The 22,581-nt window shown below is 41.7% G+C and overlaps 4 protein-coding genes across 4 annotated transcripts in view; 3 read left to right on the top strand and 1 right to left on the bottom strand.

Moving 5' to 3' along the window:
- The window catches only part of LOC134853964 (AH receptor-interacting protein-like), a 567,995-nt gene that overhangs the window by 78,153 nt on the left and 467,261 nt on the right, over positions 1-22,581 (bottom strand). The window lies entirely within an intron of this gene.
- Positions 1-22,581, top strand: part of LOC134853961 (uncharacterized) — a 192,383-nt gene that overhangs the window by 164,645 nt on the left and 5,157 nt on the right. The window lies entirely within an intron of this gene.
- LOC134853965 (probable caffeoyl-CoA O-methyltransferase 2) overlaps positions 14,563-22,581 on the top strand; it is a 166,687-nt gene continuing 158,668 nt past the window's right edge. The window contains exon 1 of the mRNA XM_063869985.1: positions 14,563-14,585. The gene's annotated coding sequence lies outside the window, so the exon portion shown is untranslated. The remainder of the gene's footprint in view (positions 14,586-22,581) is intronic.
- On the top strand, positions 19,408-19,884 carry LOC134854691 (large ribosomal subunit protein eL27-like). The gene has a single exon (XM_063871047.1). It carries the CDS (start codon positions 19,408-19,410, stop codon positions 19,882-19,884), a length of 477 nt encoding a protein of 158 aa, XP_063727117.1.

Below are 22,581 nucleotides of genomic sequence, written 5' to 3'. Positions count from 1 at the left end.
GTCTTTGCTTCCAAAGGAATTCCACGTTTTTATATTCCCTCTTAAAATCTGCCGCTAGCGCCGTCCTAAAACTCATGTCTGCGGTGATAGCTACCGCACATGTTCTGTTTGTGAGTATGAAATCACTGTCTGTTAGTATTATGTTACTAGAATATTCATTTGGTAAATTAAAATATGACTCAACTACCCTGCCTATGTCAGGTTTCTTAGGTTCTTCACCTGTTTCTGCTTCTAAGTTTCCTGTTTCTCTTGCTATTCTCAATTTTTTTATTATCAAGTTTTCAGTGTGGGTAAGTCCTACCCCCACTCCCCGGACAAAAATATCCATCGGCGTCCCCGTCGATCGCATACCGGGTATTAAGTCAAGATTAGAAGCTGGAATGAGAAGTTGTCCTTCCTGGGCAGCCCAGGAAGGATCATCTCGTTCGGTCTTAATGTATTTCGCGCTTTCGCGATCTACGTCTTGAATCGTAACGCTGGTCTTTTCAGGGTCTGATGTCATTTCATTCAGCCACTCTAAGACACGCAGGTTCGTCAGGTCTTGTTCATTTGACTGCTGTTGCTCATCGTTGAACTCCACCTCGGGTTTCGACCAGTCGTCAACCCACTCATCGTTGTTATCATCGACTATGCCAATGTCCTGTGACACTGTTATTTCCTCTAAACCCACTACTTCCTCCACTATTTTCTTTAGATCTATCCTATCCACTACAAAGTCGTCACCGTAAGGATTGTATTTCTTTCTTAGTCTCGTCCCGTCTTTCTGAAGAGTCTGCATCGTGAACGGAAGATCTGGTTCCATGTTCTTGGGAACCTCTGTCTGTTCGGAATCCTGCCAATCTTCCTCTGCGTAGGGCAAGGTTTCATCGTCCGCTTCGATCTGTTCGTTTGGATCCAGGTCCAATGGTGTATCCGTACCTTCCTCTACGACTTCGTTTCCATCGTTCTTCTCCCTGGTGCCTTTTTCATTGACCTCACAAGCAGGATCCATCATTAGATAATCCCCTTCTTCCATGTCTGCAGGTATACACCAGTCTTCTGTCGATGGATTGTGTGGCTTGATGTTCTCGTAGTGGGCGGCTCGGCCAGTACTCAGTCTATAAAAGCGTCCCTCTTGGTGCACCTCTGTAATCATGAAGGGTCCCCTCCACTTCTTCAGAAGCTTTTTTGTCCCTTTCGGTGGTATAACGTTCTGAAATACCCATACGTAGTCTCCCACCGAGTAAGCCTTTGCACCAGCTGCTTTCTTGTCGAATCTTTTCCTCTGCCTTGCCTGTGCCTGCTGAGTGTTTCGTCTACACAAGTCGTTCAACTCCTGTTGGCGTCTGATCACATCCCTCACGTAGACCTGTGGGGATGTTTTCTTTCCCTCATACTCTGGGTAGAAGAATGTCAAGGGTAAAGATTTCTCGTGTCCCGTCAGCATCATGTGTGGACTGACTCCAGTGGTGGAGTGTTGCGTGCTATTATAAGCTCCCATCACCTGTGGAAGGTATCTGTCCCAATCGGTCATATACCTGGAACAGTATACTCTCAGCATCGATACTAACGTCCTATTCTGTCTTTCCACTAGGCCATTCGTCTGAGGGTGGTATGTCGTGGAGTGAGCCTGAGCGACCTGTGACCGTCTCATAAGCTCTTTCGTAAGCTCGCCTACGAAAGCCGTTCCATTGTCCGATTGAAACGTCATTGGACATCCGTGTCTTGCTATCCACGTATTGATCAGGTGGTCGCATGTCTCTTCCGCCGAGGCAGTTATGCAGGGCACGGCCTCTGCATACTTCGTGAAGTGATCTATCATGACCAAGACTTGGTTATAACCGCTGTCTGTCATGCATATCTTCTGGTGATCTATCTGCACGACCTCGTTGAATTCAGACGACTCAATCGATTGTAGAGGAAATCGCAACTTCCTAGGATCCTTGACCTGTTGGCATGACAGACATGCTGTCACCCATTTCTCGCATGCCTTTTTCATCCCAGGCCACTCAAAGCGCTTCAGGATCCTCTGATACACTTTGTCGATCCCTTGATGGCCCATCTGATCATGCGACCTGAATAATAGTTCTGTCTGATAGAGTTGCGGCAACACTATCGCGTTATATTTGTATAAGACCTTGTCTTCTTCTCTTCTCCTGCAAGCCACGATCCCGTCCTTGTTCAGATATAATCTCCCCTCCTTCTGCATGAAGTATTGTCTCAGGATCCTATAGCTGTCTTCTTCCAGGTCACCTTTGTCAGGTGCACCGTTTTCTATCCACCTTTTTAGGTTGCTTGTCATGCGATCATTTCTCTGCGCCCTTAGAAGGTCCGAGAGTCTGTATCTCGCCTTCAAGTACGTCTTCATGACTCTCATCTGACTGTTCAGCTCGTTGGGCTGATGTGTGTCTTCTTCCATCTTAACGCACCAAATCTTCGCCAACGGTTGTGTTTCTTGTTGAAACGGCTGAAGATCAGTCCTGACTACCTCTTTCTGCGGCAACAGGCTTATCGAACGTTTCGATACCGCTATCGTTTCTAAGTCATCCGCTGCGTTGTCAAAGACTCTTTCGCTTGATATTAGGTAGCGATCACTGTCAGGATCCTGGTACACCTCTCTGTCCAGGTTTCTCGCCCGAGTTTCCACTAGTAGCGTGTGTATCGCCAGTTCTGACAGTTCTGATCCCGAGGTCGAATCCCTGTCTGAATAGGTGTTCATTCTCGAGCTTTCTGTCTTATCATCCGTCGAAGGTGTTGTGCTGGAGACTGCACGCTCCTCCAGATCATGTCCGTATTTCCTTCGCATCCATCTGAACTCCCCGGACAAAACTTTGTTCTCTAGGTCCTGTTTCTCATCAGGAATTTTCTCGTCTATCTCGGACTCCCCGGACAAATTCACTTGTCCCGGGTGTTGATCTTGTGATTGCTGGTTTTTCTCCTCATCCTTCTCCCCGGACAAATAGTCTTGCAGCAGATTTTGTTCTACCTCTTCACCCTCTTTTTCCCGGTCTACAAAGGTGACGGTTTTCTTTCGCTTGCTGCTCCCCTGTTCTTTCCGTCCGTAAGAAGTACTGGTTAAAATCTCTTGGGATATTGAGGATACTAGTTGCTGAACTATTGTCCTACAATCCCTCTTGTTCTCTTCGTGCTGTTGTCTGGACGGCATGATCTTCACTTTCTTACTGACTGTTAGCGATGCCACTGCTGCTGTCCACTCGGGGTCATCTCTGGTCACTTCTCTTTCTAACAACCCACCCAGCATCCGCATTACTTGTGGTGTGACTTGCACCGTTTTATCCAATAATGAGAGGCTGTTTATATTCATGCGAGAGAGTTCTTGCTGGACCAGGTTCGAGCGCAGCAACAAATCTAAGGGGACTGGATCCTCCTTGGACAGGATCTTTATCTCAGCTGCTTTCTCTACAGGTAACTCAGGATGCCCTGGAATTGGATGTCCAGACTTATCCAACCATCTCGTTAAGGGAAGCGCTTCATAAGTTTCTTTGTCCAGAAACGAGAATCCCTCCTTTACTTCCGCCTGATTGGCCTGCTTCTGCTCCAATCTTTCATAGAACTCAGTTTTCTTGCTGAGACTGTCAGCATTCTGATGTTTATCACGCATCCTATGTTCGATTATCATATGGTAGCCATCCAATCTGACTATCCATCTACCAATATAACTCTGATCCATCGAGTAGGTCTTCAACCAGGATAACGCTCTGTTGTCCACGCGTAACTTGAAGGGAGCGCTCCCCAAGTATGCACGGTACTTTTCCACGAAGGTGACTACTGCAAACATTTCTGCTTTCGGTGCGCCATATTTCATCTCTGTGTCACTCAAGACCTTGCTGCCGTATGCAATGGGACGGAGGACTGTTCTTCCGTTCCATTCTTGCTCTTGATGCAATATTCCTGAGATGGCCACCACCGATGCGTCTGTGTCGAGAACATACATGCCCTTTTCTGTAGGCATGCCCAGCACTGGCGCTTCGCACAGTTCCCGCTTTATGTTCTCGAAAGCAACTTGTGCCTCATCGTTCCATTCGAACTTCTTCCCTTTGTTGCGCATCAGCTTCTGCATCGGATACACCTTGTCCGCATATCCTTTAATGAATTCACGGTAGTAATTGGCAAACCCTAGGAAGCTCATGAGCTGTGTGTCCGTTCTAGGAGCTTTCCATGTCAGCACAGCCTCTACTGCTTCTGGATCTGGCCTCACACCATGCCGGTCCACCATTCTTCCCAGGTACTTGATCGAATCCCTAAGGATTTCACATTTCGATGGTTTGCATTTCAAGCCTGCTCTTTTCATACATCCGAAGACCTCATCGAGTCGATCAATGTGATCCTCCAGGGTTGGTGTCGCTATGACTACGTCATCCACGTAGCACATCAAGAGATTCCCGTACTTTTTGGTCACTCCTGTCAAAGCCTGAGCCATCAGCCTTTGAAAGGTTGCTGTTGCATTGCACAAGCCGAAGGGCATCCTCTTCCACTGGTACAACCCCAATTCGCACGCGAATCCTGTTTTCTCCCTGTCCTTCTTTCGCAGAGGAACCTGCCAGAAGGCAGAACCCAAGTCCAATGTGGTGAAGAACTTTGCATCACCAAGTTTGGATAGGCTCTCGTCTATTCGCGGTATCGGGTACGCGTCTTTAATCGTTACCGCGTTCAAGTAACAAAAGTCGCAACAAAATCTAAGCTGCCCCCCTTTCTTTTTCGCCATTACTACTCCGCAAGCCCATGGTGATTTCGAGGGTTCTATCATGTCGTATTCAAGCAACATTTCTATTTCCGCTCGGCACGCTTCCGATTTATGTGGCGTCATTCGCCTTGCGCCTTCCCTATGGGGAACGGCGCCCTCTTCTAGTTCGATTTCGTGTTCGACGAAATTACAGCAACCGATGTCCGCCTTATGTTTTGAAAATACTTCGGCGTTCCGATCTAGGAGGTCCCGCAATTTTTCAAAATCTCCCTCGCCTATTTTTCCTTTTAAATGTTCTATTTCTGGCAAAACCGGTTTGTCAGAATCTAGTTCATATGACGAGGGGCGTTCCGGAAAATTCGAGCAGCTTGATAAGCCGTCGTCCGTTTCGGATTTCATTGAAAACAATTTACGAATAGATTTTAATTCATTAATTCTCTTTAAGATTTTATCTCTATTTGCATGATAAGGACAGTCTTTCACACTATATTTCTTCAAGTTTTGTGTCTCTTCATAGTCGGTCCTCATCGGCAATGCGTAACCAAGCTTCTTTCCACGCTGGATTGAAACCGTGGTGTCCAGTGTGTTCAACAACACACTGACACACAGTCCGTTTCGCGTTACCGAGAAGCTCCGGCCTAAAATCACCGAACTCTGACTATTTGGATTCGGTACTAAGCAAACCTGTTTGCTATCACTTAACGAATTTAAATTTCTCATTCTAAAAATCGCTACTACAGCTTGTCCTGGTTGTAACTTTACTTTTCTATCCAAAAAAACTGGTACCTTATTTTCATCTGTTATTATCCTATTAATGGGTCTCTTAACATACTTTCGGTCCGGGTTTCTAATCCGTATTAGACCGTTGTTTAAGTCAATCATCACGTCAAAGTTCCTGACAAAATCTCTGCCCAAGATGAATTGGTCGGCGTCGTCCAGATTCTCTACCACCAGGAAGCTCATCCAAAGGTTCCGCCCTCCCATGTGAAGGACCGTCACCGGTGTTCTTCCGGCTACGTAGATAGCTCCTCGATTTGCAGCGGCTAGTCGGAGATTCGTAGGAATCAAATCTTCCCGCGTGAAGCCCATTCTCTCCCAGGTTTTTATCGGCATCACACTCACCACCGCGCCTGTGTCCAGAAGCCCTGTGACTCCGATTTTTGTTCCGTTGGTGTCAAGCAGGTGTGCTGTCACATCTGCTTCATATCCAATATGTACCGCGTCTTGTTCCATCATGGAGTCATGGCCTATCCTGCGGACTTTGAGTTCCTCTTCACCCAAATAGATCTGCCCCATTTGGTCATCATCTGTTGTTATGTAAGTCCTGGTGTAGATGCTGATTCCATCCACGTTCAGCATTATTTGATACGGCCCATAGACCTCCAAGTAGCGTCCATGAAGTTTCTTCATGCGAGGGCCACCCGTCGTTAGTAGTGCTCGCACAGCTCTCGACTCAGTGCGTGGCTCCACCTGCCTCAGATAATCTGCATATGTGTCCAAATGCATTAAAGTGAACTCTGATGGTTCACTCAAATTTCTTATTACCTGGTGTCCAGCCACTGAGATTATCGACTGTATCTTCTTTCCCTGCGGCGCCATGCCGAACCTCTTACCGGAGATCACTTTAAGTTTCATATCTAAACTGCTTGGTGTTTTCGTCTCCTCGAACTCCGTTGCTTCGAAGGTATTCAGTTGCTCCTGAAGCTTTTCATTTTCCAGTTCAAGTTTCACTTTTTGTTCGATTTCTTTCGTCACCAGTTCCTGTTGTACTCTATTTAGAGCATCCTTTGCGGCTGCCTTGTAATCGATCTTGAAGTCATCGGCCGCAGTTGCTGGTTCCGGTTCACATGCTTCTCTTGTTACCGCTTGCATTTTCTTTGCCGCCAGCTCTTGAGGTTTGTCCTTCCTGCGTGCCTCTGCTTCGTTTAAAAGTCGAGCCTTGCTTGCTTTCACTCCCGATAAAGCTTCTTCATGCCTTGGATGCTTGATGTCTGCCACTGCATCCCAGAATTGTGGACAGTCTGATTTAAAATGACCTTCCAAGTTGCAAAAGAAACACCTCGGGCCGAATTTCGCAATTACTCCTCTCATGAAATCCTCATGTTCCAACTCTGACGCATCTTCGTCCTCGAGGCTAAAGCCTATTGCTTTCATGCCTTGTTTATAAGCTGGGCATGCTGACACATGATGGTCTGTTGAACTACAATTAGCACAAGAGCGTCTCTTGTCCATATCGTCCCTCGGTTTATACCAATTGTTCCCTTGGTTCGCTGGTCCGTTGTTAAAATTGCCATAATTGTTCTTGTAATATCCAGATCTCGAAGGAGGTTTCAGCAATAGATACTCTTTCGATTTGAGTCTCAACTCCTCCGGTGTTGGCGCATTAGTTGATAGTGGTGTGTAATGCGTTGCTAGCATCGTACGAAGTTCATCGTTTTTCACACCATCGATGAATTTTGAGGCTACGGCCAGGTTCATCCTTCGATTTGACTCATCCGGTTGGCTGCGTCTTCTCAGCATTTCCAAATCATCGAGAAACTTGTCTATAGTTTCATCTTCCCGCTGCCTCCGTTTCTCGAAGCGCATCATCGCCTGGTGCCCCTGCACCCCTGATCCGAAACGGTTTAATAAAATTTCGAAGATTTTCTCAGCAGTGTCACGTTGATACTGTTTCTTGGCCATGACACAGTTCAGGGCTGTCCCTTCTAAGTTGCTGGTGAGCGCGCTGCATTCCTGTCTCTCAGACAAGTCTTCTTCCTCGAAATGCAGCTTCATTACCTCTATCCAGGTATCAATACAGCCATCAGATTCGTCTTTGTAGCATCTTGGTTTCTTAAAGACTCTTCTGGACTTTTCACTGCGTTCATTGGTTCTAGATAACCGCGTCAGGAATGTCTCCAAAGACCTGTTCAGGGGTTCAAATGCTGTGGCCATAGCCGTAGCATCCCTTGAGTGTCCCGCTTGAGTTTCCTCACACCTTGTCGAAGGCTCTGTGTGCGGTACATCCCTACAATCCGAATCACCATGAGCGTTTCCCGCTTGGCCCATGTGACTCCTCCTCGGGCTTGTATGCCCCATGTTGCCAGAATCGCTTCTCCCGGTCGCATGTGTGCTTTGCGTTGGTCGTTCGTTCGAGGTTTGTTTGTTCCCCGTTGAACTCGCTCTACTGTTCGGGCCCCATGCTGTATTACTCCTTGTGGCATAGCCTGATGAACTGCCCCTGCCTCTAGTGGATCCATATGTCTTCCTCCTTTCATTGAAGTTCACCCTCGGTTCCCTGCTGGGACCTCCCGAGTTCGGCTCTCCTTCTTTTGGTCCACTCTTGCTGCTTAGTAGCCCGTCCAACCTATCCATGATAGCCTGCGTTCGCCTCTCCATCATCGCGTCTATCTTTGTGTCAAGAGACCCAAGAGACTGCTCTTGCTGAATTCTTAACTTCTCCATGTCGGCTCTTAAGCGTAACTCCCTCTGTTCCGCTTCTCTTGTCATTCGCGACAAGTTCCTCGTCATATGTTCGTCCGTTCTTTCTTTCAAGCGTTTTTCGCTTCTGTCAACTTCTTGTCTGTTGCGGTTTATTTCTTCCCGCAGACTTTCTCTTTCAATGTGAACTGCTCTTTCTAGTTCACTCATCCTTATCGACATCTGTTCATTTTGTTCTCCTAAACTGCCCACTATGTTGTTTAAGGCTTCCTCTAGTGCTGCCCCGTTATCCATGAGTGGCGTCACTAGTGGTGGTGTAACTCTGTCGGTTCCAGGTAGCTTCGTGCTGGTCGAGATCCGGGCCTTGACCCTCTGTCTTGACGTCTTTTCATTATCCATTTCAGGATCCGCTAACGCGTTGCCAAGCCCTCTGGTTCTACTCTCTTCAGGTTGTGGCTCCGAACTTGTCCTGATCGCGAAGTCCTTCGACTGGCCCGGTGTGTTTGCCTCTTTGCTTATCGTTGTCACTACACCAAATTTATCCATGGTTCCAGTCTCTCTTCCGACGTGTGCCTCACTCTCCTGGATCGAACTATTGAGACTGACTTGAGATCCAAAGTCCCCTTGCTCCTCTTCATCCTCTTCCTCCTGGGACTACCCATCGTTTCCTGCTCCTCCTCCCATGCTGAATGGAAAGATGTTTCCGAAGGTGTTCTTCATTCTTTCTGAGAATGATGATGACGTTGTTTGTTTCCCCGTTCCGCCTGCCATCATAGTGTTGTCTGTCGGAGATCTTCTAGTCGCCGTTACTTCAGTTGAGATGTCGGACAGTTCCGACATCTCCTCTCGATCCAACGTCCCGGTGGAAGTGGCAAAATCATGGCCTTGTTCTACCGGAGTAGATTCACTCGCCAGCCTTCTGCCTCTCCCTTCAAGTCCATTTACTCCCTGGTTGTCGTTCATGGTATGGTCCGTATTGACCTCCACTTCTAACAGTTCTCTTCGCTCTTCTGAGGTCTTTTGACTTCTCGTTTCAACCATTCTGCCTGAAACCGTCCCCTTTTTATCGGACCGGGTTCGCTTGATCCAATCCACAAAAGGATCGGTCATCGTTTTTCTTTGCTTTTCAGGTATGAATTTCCTAGAGCTATTACCTCGTTTTGGTATCCTTGACTTGTCTAAACTCATTCTTTATTTGTCACTTTCCTATGCCTACTCTTGACTCAATTGTTAGAGACCTTATAGTTTTATTAACAATAATAATGACACAACACAATAAATTTCACCAGATTCTATTAAATAGTGACCACGAATCCCTGTATGTTGTCAGAGTACAGTTTGTATAAAATTTATTCACACTAGCCGATTATCGGTCCAAAGATCTGGAAACTAGCACAATATGATGTTATCAGTCAATTTAAAAGATAGTGTACTCACTACCCAATCAAGCACAGTTTAGGTTGATTTAAAATCAAAAAACAAAAAAAATATATATTGACACAATATGAATGTATATATAAAAAAAACGTATGTGTCTTGTACTCTTAGTCGGTTGCAGTACAATAGTCGAACTTGTCTTTTAAAGAAAAAGCTTTCCCTGCTTGGTGCTGCACCAAACAGACAAAACTTTGAAGGCAGTTATTTTCTCAAGTGGGCGTCTATTGCACCCACCGAGTACTGTGTTACCTATCTGCCTTCGGACTGCCCGAGCTAGACCTACTAAAATCCTCAGGGCAGTCACTTTCCCCAAAAACGTATTATGTTTCAATCCACACCAATGAGTCACGCTCTTTTTAATTTAGACTTAGTGTCGCGAATATCCGAGTTCGGACCTGTTTTGTATTAGTCTGGTTCTTTTTGAGAGGCAAGTTACCAGTGCAGTCACTGATACCTAGCCTGTGTATTAATAACCTAATACCTCTCGCTTTTTAGTTTTTCTTTCGTTCACCTAAGTCCTTAATAAAATGATACCCCTCCGGATTGGCACAAATAGGACCCTTCCGGACTGTCAGAATATAGACCCCTCCGGATTGGGACCCCTCCGAGTTAGTTAATAGTAGACCCCTCCGGATTTGGACCCCTCCGAATTAGCGACTATAAGACCCTTCCGGATTCGGACCCCTCCGGTTTTGTGGAAAGTAGACCCCTCCGGATTCGGACCCCTCTGACTTCGGAGCCCTTAGCTCTGTCAAAGTAGCTTTTTGTAGTTTTCTTTATTTCAGCTTATACCCCTCCGGATACGTTCTGCGTTGCTCTTATGCTGTTTGAATTAACTGGGAAGGGTATAGGATCCTTTCCTAGACCCCTCCGGATTGAAGTTAAGGCACTTATTTGACAATTCACACTAACGGTGAAGGGTCTTATCACTTGCCTAATTTCGACTCTATTATGGTTGTCTTGTGCCTCCAGCCCTCCCTTTTTGTCTAGAACTGTCTTAAGTTACTTAGTTCAATCGCTATCAACTTTTGGTAGGGGTATAAGGGTTTTTCAGAAAAATTTATAAAACGTGAAGGGTGTACCCCTCCGGATTTGTGTAATTTGCTAAAAACAATCTCAAAAAATTTTCTCTCTCGCTTTTCCGAAAAATTTCTGATCCTATTAGTAAGCTCAGCTAATTTCTGATCTATTGGTACCAAGATCAACTCGATATGATCAGTAGTTCCAAAGTTATTAACCAAAACGTCTTTTTTCCGAACTCAAAAAATTTTCTCTCTTATAGGTTCCGCCTAACTTTTTCCGCAAATCTGGTCCTTTCGACCTAAAATTTATTGATCCGAGCTCAGAAGGCCTATACTCTTCTAGTTCAATGCAAAAGACCCGATCTAAAACGCTATTGTAGAAAAAATTTGCGAAAAACTATGCTACCTGGACCCCTCCGGATTGATGAATCCACCAAATCAAACACGTTATGTTCGATTTCTCTGCAACCCGGAAGGCTTTCGGGTAGCGGATTTTAAGACTTGTAGATTCACTAGTGGACGTTGTCCGAACAACTATTTTTACTGTCCTACCTCAAAAATTTCAAAAAATTTTCTAAATTTTTAGTGTTTCTTACTATCAAAAATTGGGAAAATTTGGTTTTTGGTACCAAACTAGTTCCAACCACTTCCGAACTAAAGTTAACCGGTTCTACTTGTTACAGTAGTGCAGTTACGATGTAACACACTAACTTAGCGCTTTTTTCCGTTTCAAAAAATATCGATATCTCAAAAATCGCGACTTGTGGGGGGATCAAAATATCGCTATTTTGACCCTAAAAACCGGTCTGTTTTCGTTGTTTTTCACTGAAAAATGATATAAGACTATTAATATAGGCTATATAAGTAATAATATTAGTAATACTATACCCCTCCGGGTTTGTTTAATCTCCGAATTAAGGTGCTTAACTCGGATATTCGCAGTTCGGTGAAGGGTCACTACAGTGCAGCACTGTCGAGCCCCCCACAGATTACTATCCTACTTTTTGTACCAAAAGGGATACAAAACTTGTTAACGATACCCAACAGTCGATTGTAGTTGTCGTTGAGCCTCTTCCTGTTGTTCCCTGTACTGCTTGCCGGATCGGTCTTCACCCCGGACCCTTCCGAATTGAGCGCAAATCAGCTGACCCTTCCGGATTGGGCGCAATTTATCATTAACGTGCTTAAATGCTCAAATAACCCTACAGTACAAGCCTCACAAACGGGCCACAAAATTGATCGTAACGATCCTGACTGATATAAATGCCTGTAACAACAATATATCTATCAACAACAAACGGGGGGTTGAATCACATCTTGTCTGGGGGGATGATTTCTACTGATTTTTTACTTTTTTACTGTTTTTGGTTTTTTCGGTTATTTTTTTATGTTTTTTGTTTTTCTTGGGTACTATACTACTTTTTGTTTGGTTTTACTTATATCTTTAAGTGTTTTTGGTCACCAACCGCTCAGGGGACGAGGGGACGGCCGATCCCCCCACCCTTCCTGGTTTGTGAATTTTCGGTCTTAACTAGGTTAAAAAACTATTCACGGCAATCCGGAAGGCCTCCGCGTTCCGAACTACCCTTCCGCCCCGGCGGTTTAGGCGTAATAAGGGCGTTAATGTGAGCATCCGCTCGGCGCGGAGTGCTCGTTAACGGTTCTGCCGATCATGATGTTAAAAAAGAATAACACCCAGGAGCGCCATAAAAACATACATGTAACATTCGCCCGGAAGATACATATCGACGGATAACAAAACTAAGTCTTAAGACGACTGGCTAGCGTCTAAACAGAGCTTTGCATGTTTTTCACCGTCTCTACCAAGCCAGTACTTTTCGGTGGTCTTTCTTACATCAGGCTGACAAAAACGTTACTGTTCTCCGGCTTCGACCAGAACGCTCAAATTAACTGAATTACATGCAAAATTAGTGAGCTCATGGCTGGGTCTCTGTATCCCCAGACCACGAGGTCACTCCTAAAAACAGGGCTACTACTTATTATATTACTATTGTTTTTGTTCAGTAGATAAAAATCATCATCTCCATCGAAGATGGATCAACCCTTCCCCCTCTACTTCTAGCTCCTCATTCTTGTCAAAACGAATTAAGATCTTAATTAAATTCAAGTCAGGACATGACGGATGCTAAAATTCAATATAAGTTCATAAAAGTCCACGTCCCGAGACCCTTCCGGATTCTTGAATCCGGTGAATCAAGCTTCTTAATATCCAGTTCACAATAACTCGGAAGGCTGGGTTTTACCCTTCACCGTTGCTCGCAACGGCCTTGCAACTATTGTAACAGCACAATAGTTGCAACTCGGAACGTCCTCTGCTGTTCGGTAGTTCGTTGTTGTTTTTTAGTCTCGATTTCGTACTGTTCGTAATCGCAGATAAAAGTTGTTCTGTCTCTTTTCTGCTATTTTAGCTAAAATGGCCGTCTCTGACGTTTCTCAGAAATATGACGTCATAATTCGAATTTTTAAAAATTAGAATTCCAGAATCTTCTAGCCTTCACCGTTTGGCTAATCGTTCAAATAACGTCCTTATCCGTTCTAAATCGCCAATTCGGAAGGCTTGCTGCTAAAATACCGAATTCTGCAGAGACTGCATTTTGGCCATTCTGGTCGAATGTCACAATTCTATAAAGTCACTCGGCATCAGTTCCCCACTAGAACCTATCGGGCTGCTACGCAAAGATGGACGGAGACCAGATGGACACACACTAATGCCATGGCAGCGAGGATGGACCATGGCATGTGATTTCACATGTATAAGTCGTTTGGTAAACTCTAATCTGCGAATGGGAGTTCTTCCGGGTGCCAATGCAGCTTCCGAGGCCAAAGTCCGCAAAAGAAACCACTATTCAGACCTGTCTTCCACTGTAATTTTCGAAACCGTTGCCATGGAAACACTGGGTGGCGCTGGTAGGTCTTCCTCAGTTTTCTTGAAAGAACTTGCAAGGCGAATAACAGTTTTAACAGGTGAGAAACTAGCTTTTAAATTTCTCAAACAAGAGCTAGACCTAGCGATTCAGCGCGGGAACGCTGGATGCATCCTTGAGGCAACTAGTTGACATACACCCTTCGCTTTACTGCTTCAACTGTAAACTGTGCGGTATATACGCTCTTTTTATTTCTCGTTCAATTTATTGGACTTCTTTTTAATTTAAGTTTGTATTCAAGCATTTTTCCGTTTATTAAAATTTAGACCGAGTCATTTTTCAAGATATCAGTTTTAATTGCGAATTTTTGATGTCAATTCCATGTCAATCCCAGCCAAAATTTCAATTCTAATTCCCATTCCCGAAACTGGAATTGACCCCAATTCCAATTCCCAAGTCCTGTGACCTTGTCAATTCTCAATTCCAACAAAAGTCAAGTACTTGAATTCCCTGAACTTCATTAGTGCTATTGTAGAGGAAGGACGACTCAGATAAATTAATATTACGACGATGAATTTAATGCTGATTTATAACTTCATTGATAAAATGAAATAGTTTGCATTTTTATAACGCTGCTGTGGCCCTATCCAGCTTGTGCACTTACTGAAACTAAACGGAAGTGCCTCTTCTGTAATTTGGCGTTTTTTAGCCAATCTAATCTCTTGAAAGTGTTCGGAATATTGTTAGCTAACAGGCTGCAAAATTTGAGGCACTTTTTCATCCAATCAAAATCAGTCAATTAGGCGACAAATTTTTCATATTCAATTTTATTAAAAACGGTAGTAGTAGTAGGCCATCAGTCAAACGACTTTTGATCAGCTTTCGTTTACATGCGAACACAACCACATAGCTGAGTCTCGGATCCTCAGACTACGTGATTGTCATTAAAAACACGGCTCGAACAACCTATTTTAATATGTTTTTGTGTGACAGTTCTATATTAAATCCATTGGAGATGGGTTGACCCTTTCCTCTTCCTAGCTACTCATATTCTGAAATATCAAACAATAACGGTGTTAATTAAGAGATCTTTGACATTCCAGCAGCTATAATTGTTGTGATAAACTTATTAAATAGTTTCCGGTTTGATATGTCTCAAGCAAAAGCTACTAGATGTGGACCATGCAACAAAACAGTGAAGGACAACGACTCAACTGCTATAGGATGTGAAAAGTGCAGCGCGTGGTTCCATGGGCAATGTGTTGGATTGTCTCCTGATGATGTAGCTACAATGGGCAAAATTCGAGGATGCTTCTGGCTGTGCTCTGGCTGCCTTGAGGGGAACATCTTCACATCCCAAGCTAAGTTTGAACTGATTATTCAAAGACAAGAAAGCTTAATCGAAATTACAAAAAGCATTAAAGAAACTGTTGAAAATGTTGATCCAACCAAGACAACATCATCGAATGTACCGGTTAATAGTCGTATTAATAACAGTCACCGGGCCAACACATGTGAAAACGAGATAATCATCGACGGGGTCTGCGAAGACAACGGACAGTTTACTTCCAATATAGAGGCCGAAGAAGCCAAAGTGGCCGAAATTTTTGATCATATAGGCGAAGAAAATCTCAGTATCTGCCAAATGTATAGACTTGGTAAAGCTAATCCCCAACAACGAAGACCGCGTCCTTTACTTGTTCGTCTGTCATCCGAATGGAATGCTAGAAAATGCCTGGCAAAATCTTACAAACTGAAGAATTTCAAAGAAAAGATTTTCATATCGAAGTCCCTGAACCAAGAAGAACAGATTCTGAAACGTAAAATCTTCAAGAAACGGTACGACATGATTAACAATGAAAAAGTTCCACGCGATGAGCTAAAAATTCGTGGTCTGACCCTCGAACGAAATGGTATCAAGATCAATCTTGACTGACTACAATCAAAGTTATGCCTTATCAACGCACAAAGTCTCTTGAGCATAAATCAGCGTCTGAAGTTAATCAATTTTCTTTCTTTACATTCTCCTGATATCGTGTTCATTACTGAAACATGGCTTAAACCAGAAGTTACTGATCCCGAAATTTTTCCTATGAATTCTCCCTATTCGGTTATTGCTCGAAAAGACCGCACTTCTGGAGAACACGGAGGTGTTCTCATTGCTACAAAAAGGAGTTTTGCTCTAAATTATTCAACTCTATCATACGATGCAGATTACTGCATCGGACTTTCAATATATTCGGGTGCAGTTAATCATATTTTCCTCCTTATTTACAACCCCCCCGCTTCGTCGCAGTTTCGGATACCTGCCAAAATGCTTACTGATTCAATACGTTATTTTAACTCCAAATTGATTAATGGTTCTAGTTCGTACACAATCTTAGGTGACCTAAATCTGCCGGATATCTGTTGGGCATCTTCTGATGGTGGCTGTGATTACTCGAAACTGTTCCTAGAGGTTATTGAGGATCATAGCTTAATGCCCCTTATATATGAACCCACACATCGCTCAGGCAACACTCTTGATATCATTTTAACTTCGCACACAGAATTGTTCACTGCATTTGTAAATGAAGTGCTTTACTCAGACCATTTTCCTTTATTTGCTTTTTTTACCATTCCTGAAGCAGCGCCTACTGTGAGTGGGAATTTTATGAAAACCTCTCTATCTAAATCATCTTTTTCTCATTCGATCTTCAATACTAACATCAGCCCTTGCTTTACCAAACTCATTGTGGAACAAAACTCATGTTATTCCATATCCACCACTAATGATTATGTAGATAGCTGGTACGCTCAGATCAATCATGCAATTCTTTCATCATGCGCTCAGAAAACTAAAAGACGCCAGCAACTTCCCTATTATTATTCGTCGCATACAGTTCATTTACTGAATAAGCATCATTCCATATCTAAACGGACAGCCAACACAAATCATTTAGCTTCGATCCAACAAGACCTTAACAATTCAATCGAATTGGATAAAACTTGTCTCCTTGAATCTTTAAGACCAAATTCTACCCGTGATTGCTTTAAATACCTTCGATCTTTTACCAGAAGGAAACTACCAAACCAAATGCACTGGATGAATAGAAAAGCATCCACTTCTATTGAAATAGCCATTCTTTTGAACGATTACTTCTGTTCAATGTTTCTAGAAAAGCATGAAATTCAAATCTTACAACCCGAAAAACCCACCATTTTTCTATCCGATCTCCATGTCAACCTTAAAAAGGTCGAGAAAGCTCTCAAATTTGCTAAAACTTCTTGTATTACCAACGACCGCCTCCCAACCTTTATTCTTAACTACTGCAGTGAATTAATATCTCCTCTAGTCGTGCAGCTCTTTGTCAAGGTTTTGGAAACTAAAACGTGGCCAGAACTTTGGAAATGTGCGTTTATTACGCCAGTTCTTAAATCTAGTAATCCCGAAAATGTTGAAAATTATCGCCCGATTAGCATATTGCCTCAATTATCGATTGTTCTGGAGAGAATGATCTTCGATTTCATTTATCCTAAAATTCGGGCTAAAGTTACACCTGCTCAACATGGTTTTATGACCAAGCGATCGACTGTTACTCAGCTTCTTGAATACCTAGATCAGATTTATAACGACGTCGAGGCAAAAAGCGAATGTCTTTCTGTGTACTTCGATTTTCGCAAGGCTTTTGATCAAGTTCCTCATCATATACTTATTTTGAAACTTGGTAATTTAGGCTTTGACGTTAGCTTTCTTGAACTTTTTGCTTCCTATCTCACAAACCGCACGCAAAATGTCTTAATTAACAATGAAGCATCTCCAAAAGGCCATGTAACAAGTGGTGTTCCGCAAGGAAGTGTACTCGGCCCTTTACTATTTATACTCTTCATTAATGACATGCCAGCTGTCTTGAAAACCTCTAAATGTTTTCTGTTTGCTGATGACAGCAAACTCTATTCAAAATATGACCTTTCCTTAGTTCAAATAGACATTGATCTATTTATCAATTGGACACTTGAAAACGAAATGACATTTAATTCTGATAAATGCAAAGTTATTTGTTTTAACTCAACTTCCCCCAAATCTACACTTTGCCTTAATGATTACCCAATTCCGTCAGTTTCATCTATCAAAGATCTCGGAGTAACGATATCTAGTGATTTAAAGTGGGACATCCACATTAAAACCAAACTGGTTGCAGTTAACAAAGCTTTCCATTTCTTGAAACGTTCAATCCCTTATGGAGTATCCATGAGAACCAAATTCAAATATTACCAGCTATGTATTGTGAGTATTTTATTATACGGTAGTCAGGTCTGGTTTCCATCTTTAACATATCGCCGCAAACTAGAATTATTTAACAGAAAATGTTTGAAATGGGTAACGGGAGTCAACGACTATACAGAACAACTTAGAAAAACGAATTCCTTGCCAATTTCCTTCACTATAGCTTTACATGATATGTGTTTTCTTAATCGAGTCCTGACTGATCAATTTGATTTCAACCTTTACAGATACATAAATTTTACCTTTGCAGCCAAAGACCTTCGCAATAGCTCACGCCCTAAGCTTTCAACAACCCAGAATTGTCGACTCTTCTTTACAGAGCAATTTTTCTTCTATCGCGTCTGTCGGTATGCCAACATGATTTCAGCAAACAACATAGCCGACATTTTCTCATCGCCTGAAATTTTCAAAGCAAAATTGAAAATCTATCTGAAAAATAGAATTGATATGTTCAACTTAAACAACTCTTGTTCAATGCTACTTTGTTGCCATTGCATAAATTGCCGTTCGTGATGTCTTGTGTACATAATCATACCATTTCTTTTGTTTGATGCCTTTATATTTTAAAGGGAATAAATTCTTTTAGTAGTAGTAGTAGTAGTTTAGTTTTTTCGGCTATCCGGGAATGCGGCTCCGTTGGTACGCACCTTATTTTCGCCTTATACCTGATAGTCTTAGTGTCTCCAGATTGTGCCATTGGAGGTGTGAAACAAGTTTCTTTGCGTAGTGGGCGTGTGAGTTTTTTAAGAGGATAATTTATTTTGTGTTTTTGAACAAAAAAAGTTCGGATCCGTAGTAACTGCTTGGTAAATTTTGTTTCGAATCAAATTTAAATCAATTTTCTTAGTCAAGACAAATGGAGACCGATATAAATTTTTTGCATAGATCTAATTTTCTCGACATTTTAAAAGTTTTTTTTTGGCTTTCGTCGCAATTTATGTCTGCAAGTTTCTAATGCCATCTGTGTGTTGATGAGTGACACGTTTAGAAGACGTTTGAACAATATCACTCGTGTCCCTGTTATTTTCACTCGTGTCCCTGTTATTTTCACTACCCGTAAACTGAAAACTGCTGTCCCCTCTCTAAAATCCAAGATCCCGAATCATCTCTGTAGTAATGTGATGTATCATATCACTTGTCCTGGCTGTAGTGCCAGCTATGTTGGGCAGACAACCCTAAACCTTATTACACGCCTTAACGAGCATTCGCGGATCTCTACTCCAGTGGGTGAACACATGACACAATGCATTGGTAACACAGAAAACTTGATGGCAAAGATCATAGATCGATTCAGCGACACTGTCAAACTTTTAACGCTTGAGGCCCTCCACATCAACCGACTCAAACAAAGGATCAACAGAAAAGAAGAATACAGGTCGCGCGAACTCACAGTCAAGGTTTAGAAAAACATCTTTATTGTCCCATCAAAGATGGCTTAAAGATATCTATATAATTTTCTCTCGGTCCTATTTTTATACTGTATTTTATGTTTTTCATTTTTGATTTTATTGAAATGTTAAGTACTGGGGGCCATTTGACCCACAAAGAGATCTATATCTAAATTTAAAATATCTCTGCATTTCCGAGCCTGATAACTCAATGTAAAAAAGATAAACCATAGTGTACCATTTAGATTCTGTACACTAAATTAGATTCTGTACAGTAGAGTTTTTTCAGAGATATTTTTTACAAATGTCTGGCAGCGCCGCACCCGCAGGTCCTCGACGATTTATCAAACCTGGCACAGTTGTTATGTGCTTGCGAGGGCGACAAGCTGGAAAGAAGGCTGTTATTCTGAAGACCCATGAGAGTGGAATTGGTGGAAAGAAGTTTCCCTGTGCAACAGTTGTCGGAATTCAAAGACCGCCACGACAGGTCAAGAGAGGAATGAGTCAAAGTGTGATCAAAAAGAAGCAGAAGGTTGGAGTTTTCTTCAAGCATGTGAACTACTCTCATTTCATGCCTACTAGATACACGTTCACAAATGCCATGCAGATGGTCAACGTGTCGGAAGTTGAAGAATTGCTCAAAAAGGATGTGGCGAAGACCGAAAAGAAAGCAAAAAAGAGGGAAGTTGGAAAGGCATTCCAGGAACATGTGCTCAAATCAGCCGGGACGACCGAGAAAGCTGCTGGAGCTAAATGGTTTCTGACAAAGCTGAAGTTTTAACTGAAACAGGCTTTTGTAGTGTGCTATGTTGATTATTGATTTACTTGTCATTTTCCATAGAGTTGAACACTGTAACGCGTCTGTTTTAAAAATTCAATAGGCGTCACTGTAGCTGAAAAAGCTTAACTGAAGCTGAGTAAACTAAAAAAGGGGATTTGGGATCATTAAAGTTTTCATTGCAAATTATTTACGATTCATAGTGATGAGCATCTTATTTGTATTAGTTTCTTCCCCAACTACAGTGCTGATTGAAATTATCCAGAGAAAAGAATGAATCTTAAAAAATTTTAAACGCGTTGTTCTCAAATTGGGCTAAGATTAGACAAACAGTGAAGAGAAGAAAAGTTGCCTGAATTAATTAGATGCAAATCCCCCCCCCCCCCCCCCCCCGAAATTCTTGACCAAAATTTTACCCCAAAAATGGGTTATTTTGGACTTTTTTTATTAATCAAGGATTACGTTGAAACTACCAATTAATTGATGAGAATATTATAAAGAAGCCTTTTACGCTAAAATTCTTGAAAAATTGGATTTCCATAAATTTGTTTGCGAGAATATATTTTTGGTTGATAGCCAATAAAATCATTTTTACCAAAGAAAAATCAAAATCTTCGCCTAAAAAATTTCAAACGTTTAACGCAAGTTTTTGGAAATTTTTATCTTTCTAGAACTATGTGAGAAGCCTCTATCTTTCTAGAGCTGCGCTGTGTGAGAGGCTTCTTTTGCAATATAAAATTAATTAATTTGGTAGTTTCAGCTTAATTCTGGATAAATTAAAAAATGCCAAAATGACCCATTTTTGGTTAAAATTTTGATCAAGAATGTTAGTTAAAAAATTGCACCATATTATTTATTATGGTGAAATTGTAAGCAATTTTTGTTTTCTTCATTGTTTGTCTAATGTCAAACCATTTTGAGAAAATTGCTTTTGAAATATATGTAGTTAAAAATATAAACATATACAAAAAATATTGTTAGTTTTGTCCGGGATAATTTAAATCAGCATTGTATACAGGGAAAAAATCGGCTTCTGAAATAATGTAGTCGAGTTTGTGATGGAAATGGCTTTTGAAATTGCAAATCGCTCAACTTGTTGTAAAATTGATGTTTTTGGTTATGACCATGTCAGGAGTACTTGAGTTGCATTCGGCTGCTGTTTTTTTGCGCAAAATCAGTTATCACAAAATGCCAGATTAGGTTAAGTGATATTTGATAGGGAAACCATTTCCAGCTTTGATAACTTTCTTGATAGCTTTCGGAGTGTTGCTGAAAGTTGGCGTTAAATTTTTTCTTTCGAACTAGAAATGCTTGCGGTTTGCAAGCTTTTTCAAATTGAAACAGGGATGTTTTCACGTTCAAAGCTTTTATAACAGAATCTCAGATTCATGCTGTTATATATATTTTTTTTCAGCGTGTTTTGAACGTGTTTTCATTTTAAATGCCAATTCTATTCGAAATTTGTTATTTTTTATGTTGGTTGCAAATCTACCAACTCAGATTTTGTACAGATTTTTTTGTACGACTTAAATTATACTGGCTTAGTCTCGTCAGCTTGCGTCAATTGATGGGTGAATAATTTACCTTCTGTGGGTTTTTTGGGGAGAGGGTTTCAAAAAGTTCAGTTTCAAAACCTTTCGTAGCCAAGTTTTTCACGAAAGCAAAATTCTCGTGACCATTAAATAATCTCCACCTGAATCAGTTTAGTGAGGAGATGATTCATATGACCGTGAGCCAATTTTTCAGCAAATTAAATTTCATCAATTGCAAGTTTTTTCACTGATAACATTTGCGAGAGCAATTGTCTTGTTTCTGGGAACTAGACTTTTTCCCGTATACAATTTTTCTTGCAAATCTGTAAGAAATTAGCTTTACTTTATTTTTGAGCCGTAAGAAATAACAGGCTCATTCCCACTTGTTTCAGAGGTGATGCGGTTGCCTTTTCACTTAAAGGCGTGGGCTTCGAATTCCGGTAAAACATTGCTGGGTTTTCAGGATGTACGATTTTTTTTCGGGTTTTGTCGGATTTTTGTTTGTATGCTTATTTTTGTCGGCTTAGTTGCAACATCGCAGATTTTTCTCTAGCTCTAAGCAATTGGCATTGTATTTACAAAAGTTGTTACAAGTATTCCTGACTAAGTAACTGTGGCATAGTATATTTTCATAATTTTTTCATTCAAAAGGTTTTTTTCGGCTCAAATAGCTTTGCCTAATCTTTTATCAGATTAGTCAACTTATTTTGTATTTTGAAGGGAAAAATTGACGGTTACTTTATAAAATAATTTAGGTCTGTTGTGGTGTAAAGTTGTGCAACGTCGGCTAGCTCACCATGCAATTTTTGTATTGTATCGCAACTGGTGCGAAGGTCAGTTTCCCTCTGTTAAAAATTATCGTGAGTGATACATGCTATCAGATATTGTCCCGAGCAAGTAATGAAAGTATTTTTTACTTAATTGCAGTCATTATTCTCGGGAAAAGTGCCCATTCCCCTTTGAAAACACGATATAAAATTTTGAAAAAAGGCAATTTGGATTTTGTTCAAGTAGATTTTTAGTATACTTTTTGGAAAATTTTTGATTTGTTAAGTTTTTTTGATACAAAAAATTTGCTCATTTTTTGGATAAATTTTTTTGAAAAGTTCTTGTTATTTTGCTTAGCAAAAATTTGCAAAGATTTTCAGTGCTACGTTGCTTGTGAAAG

Source organism: Symsagittifera roscoffensis, chromosome 9 (genome assembly GCF_963678635.1).
Source record: "Symsagittifera roscoffensis chromosome 9, txSymRosc1.1, whole genome shotgun sequence".
NCBI classification, from domain to species: domain Eukaryota; kingdom Metazoa; phylum Xenacoelomorpha; order Acoela; family Convolutidae; genus Symsagittifera; species Symsagittifera roscoffensis.
This window is presented reverse-complemented; position numbering and strand designations above follow the sequence as displayed.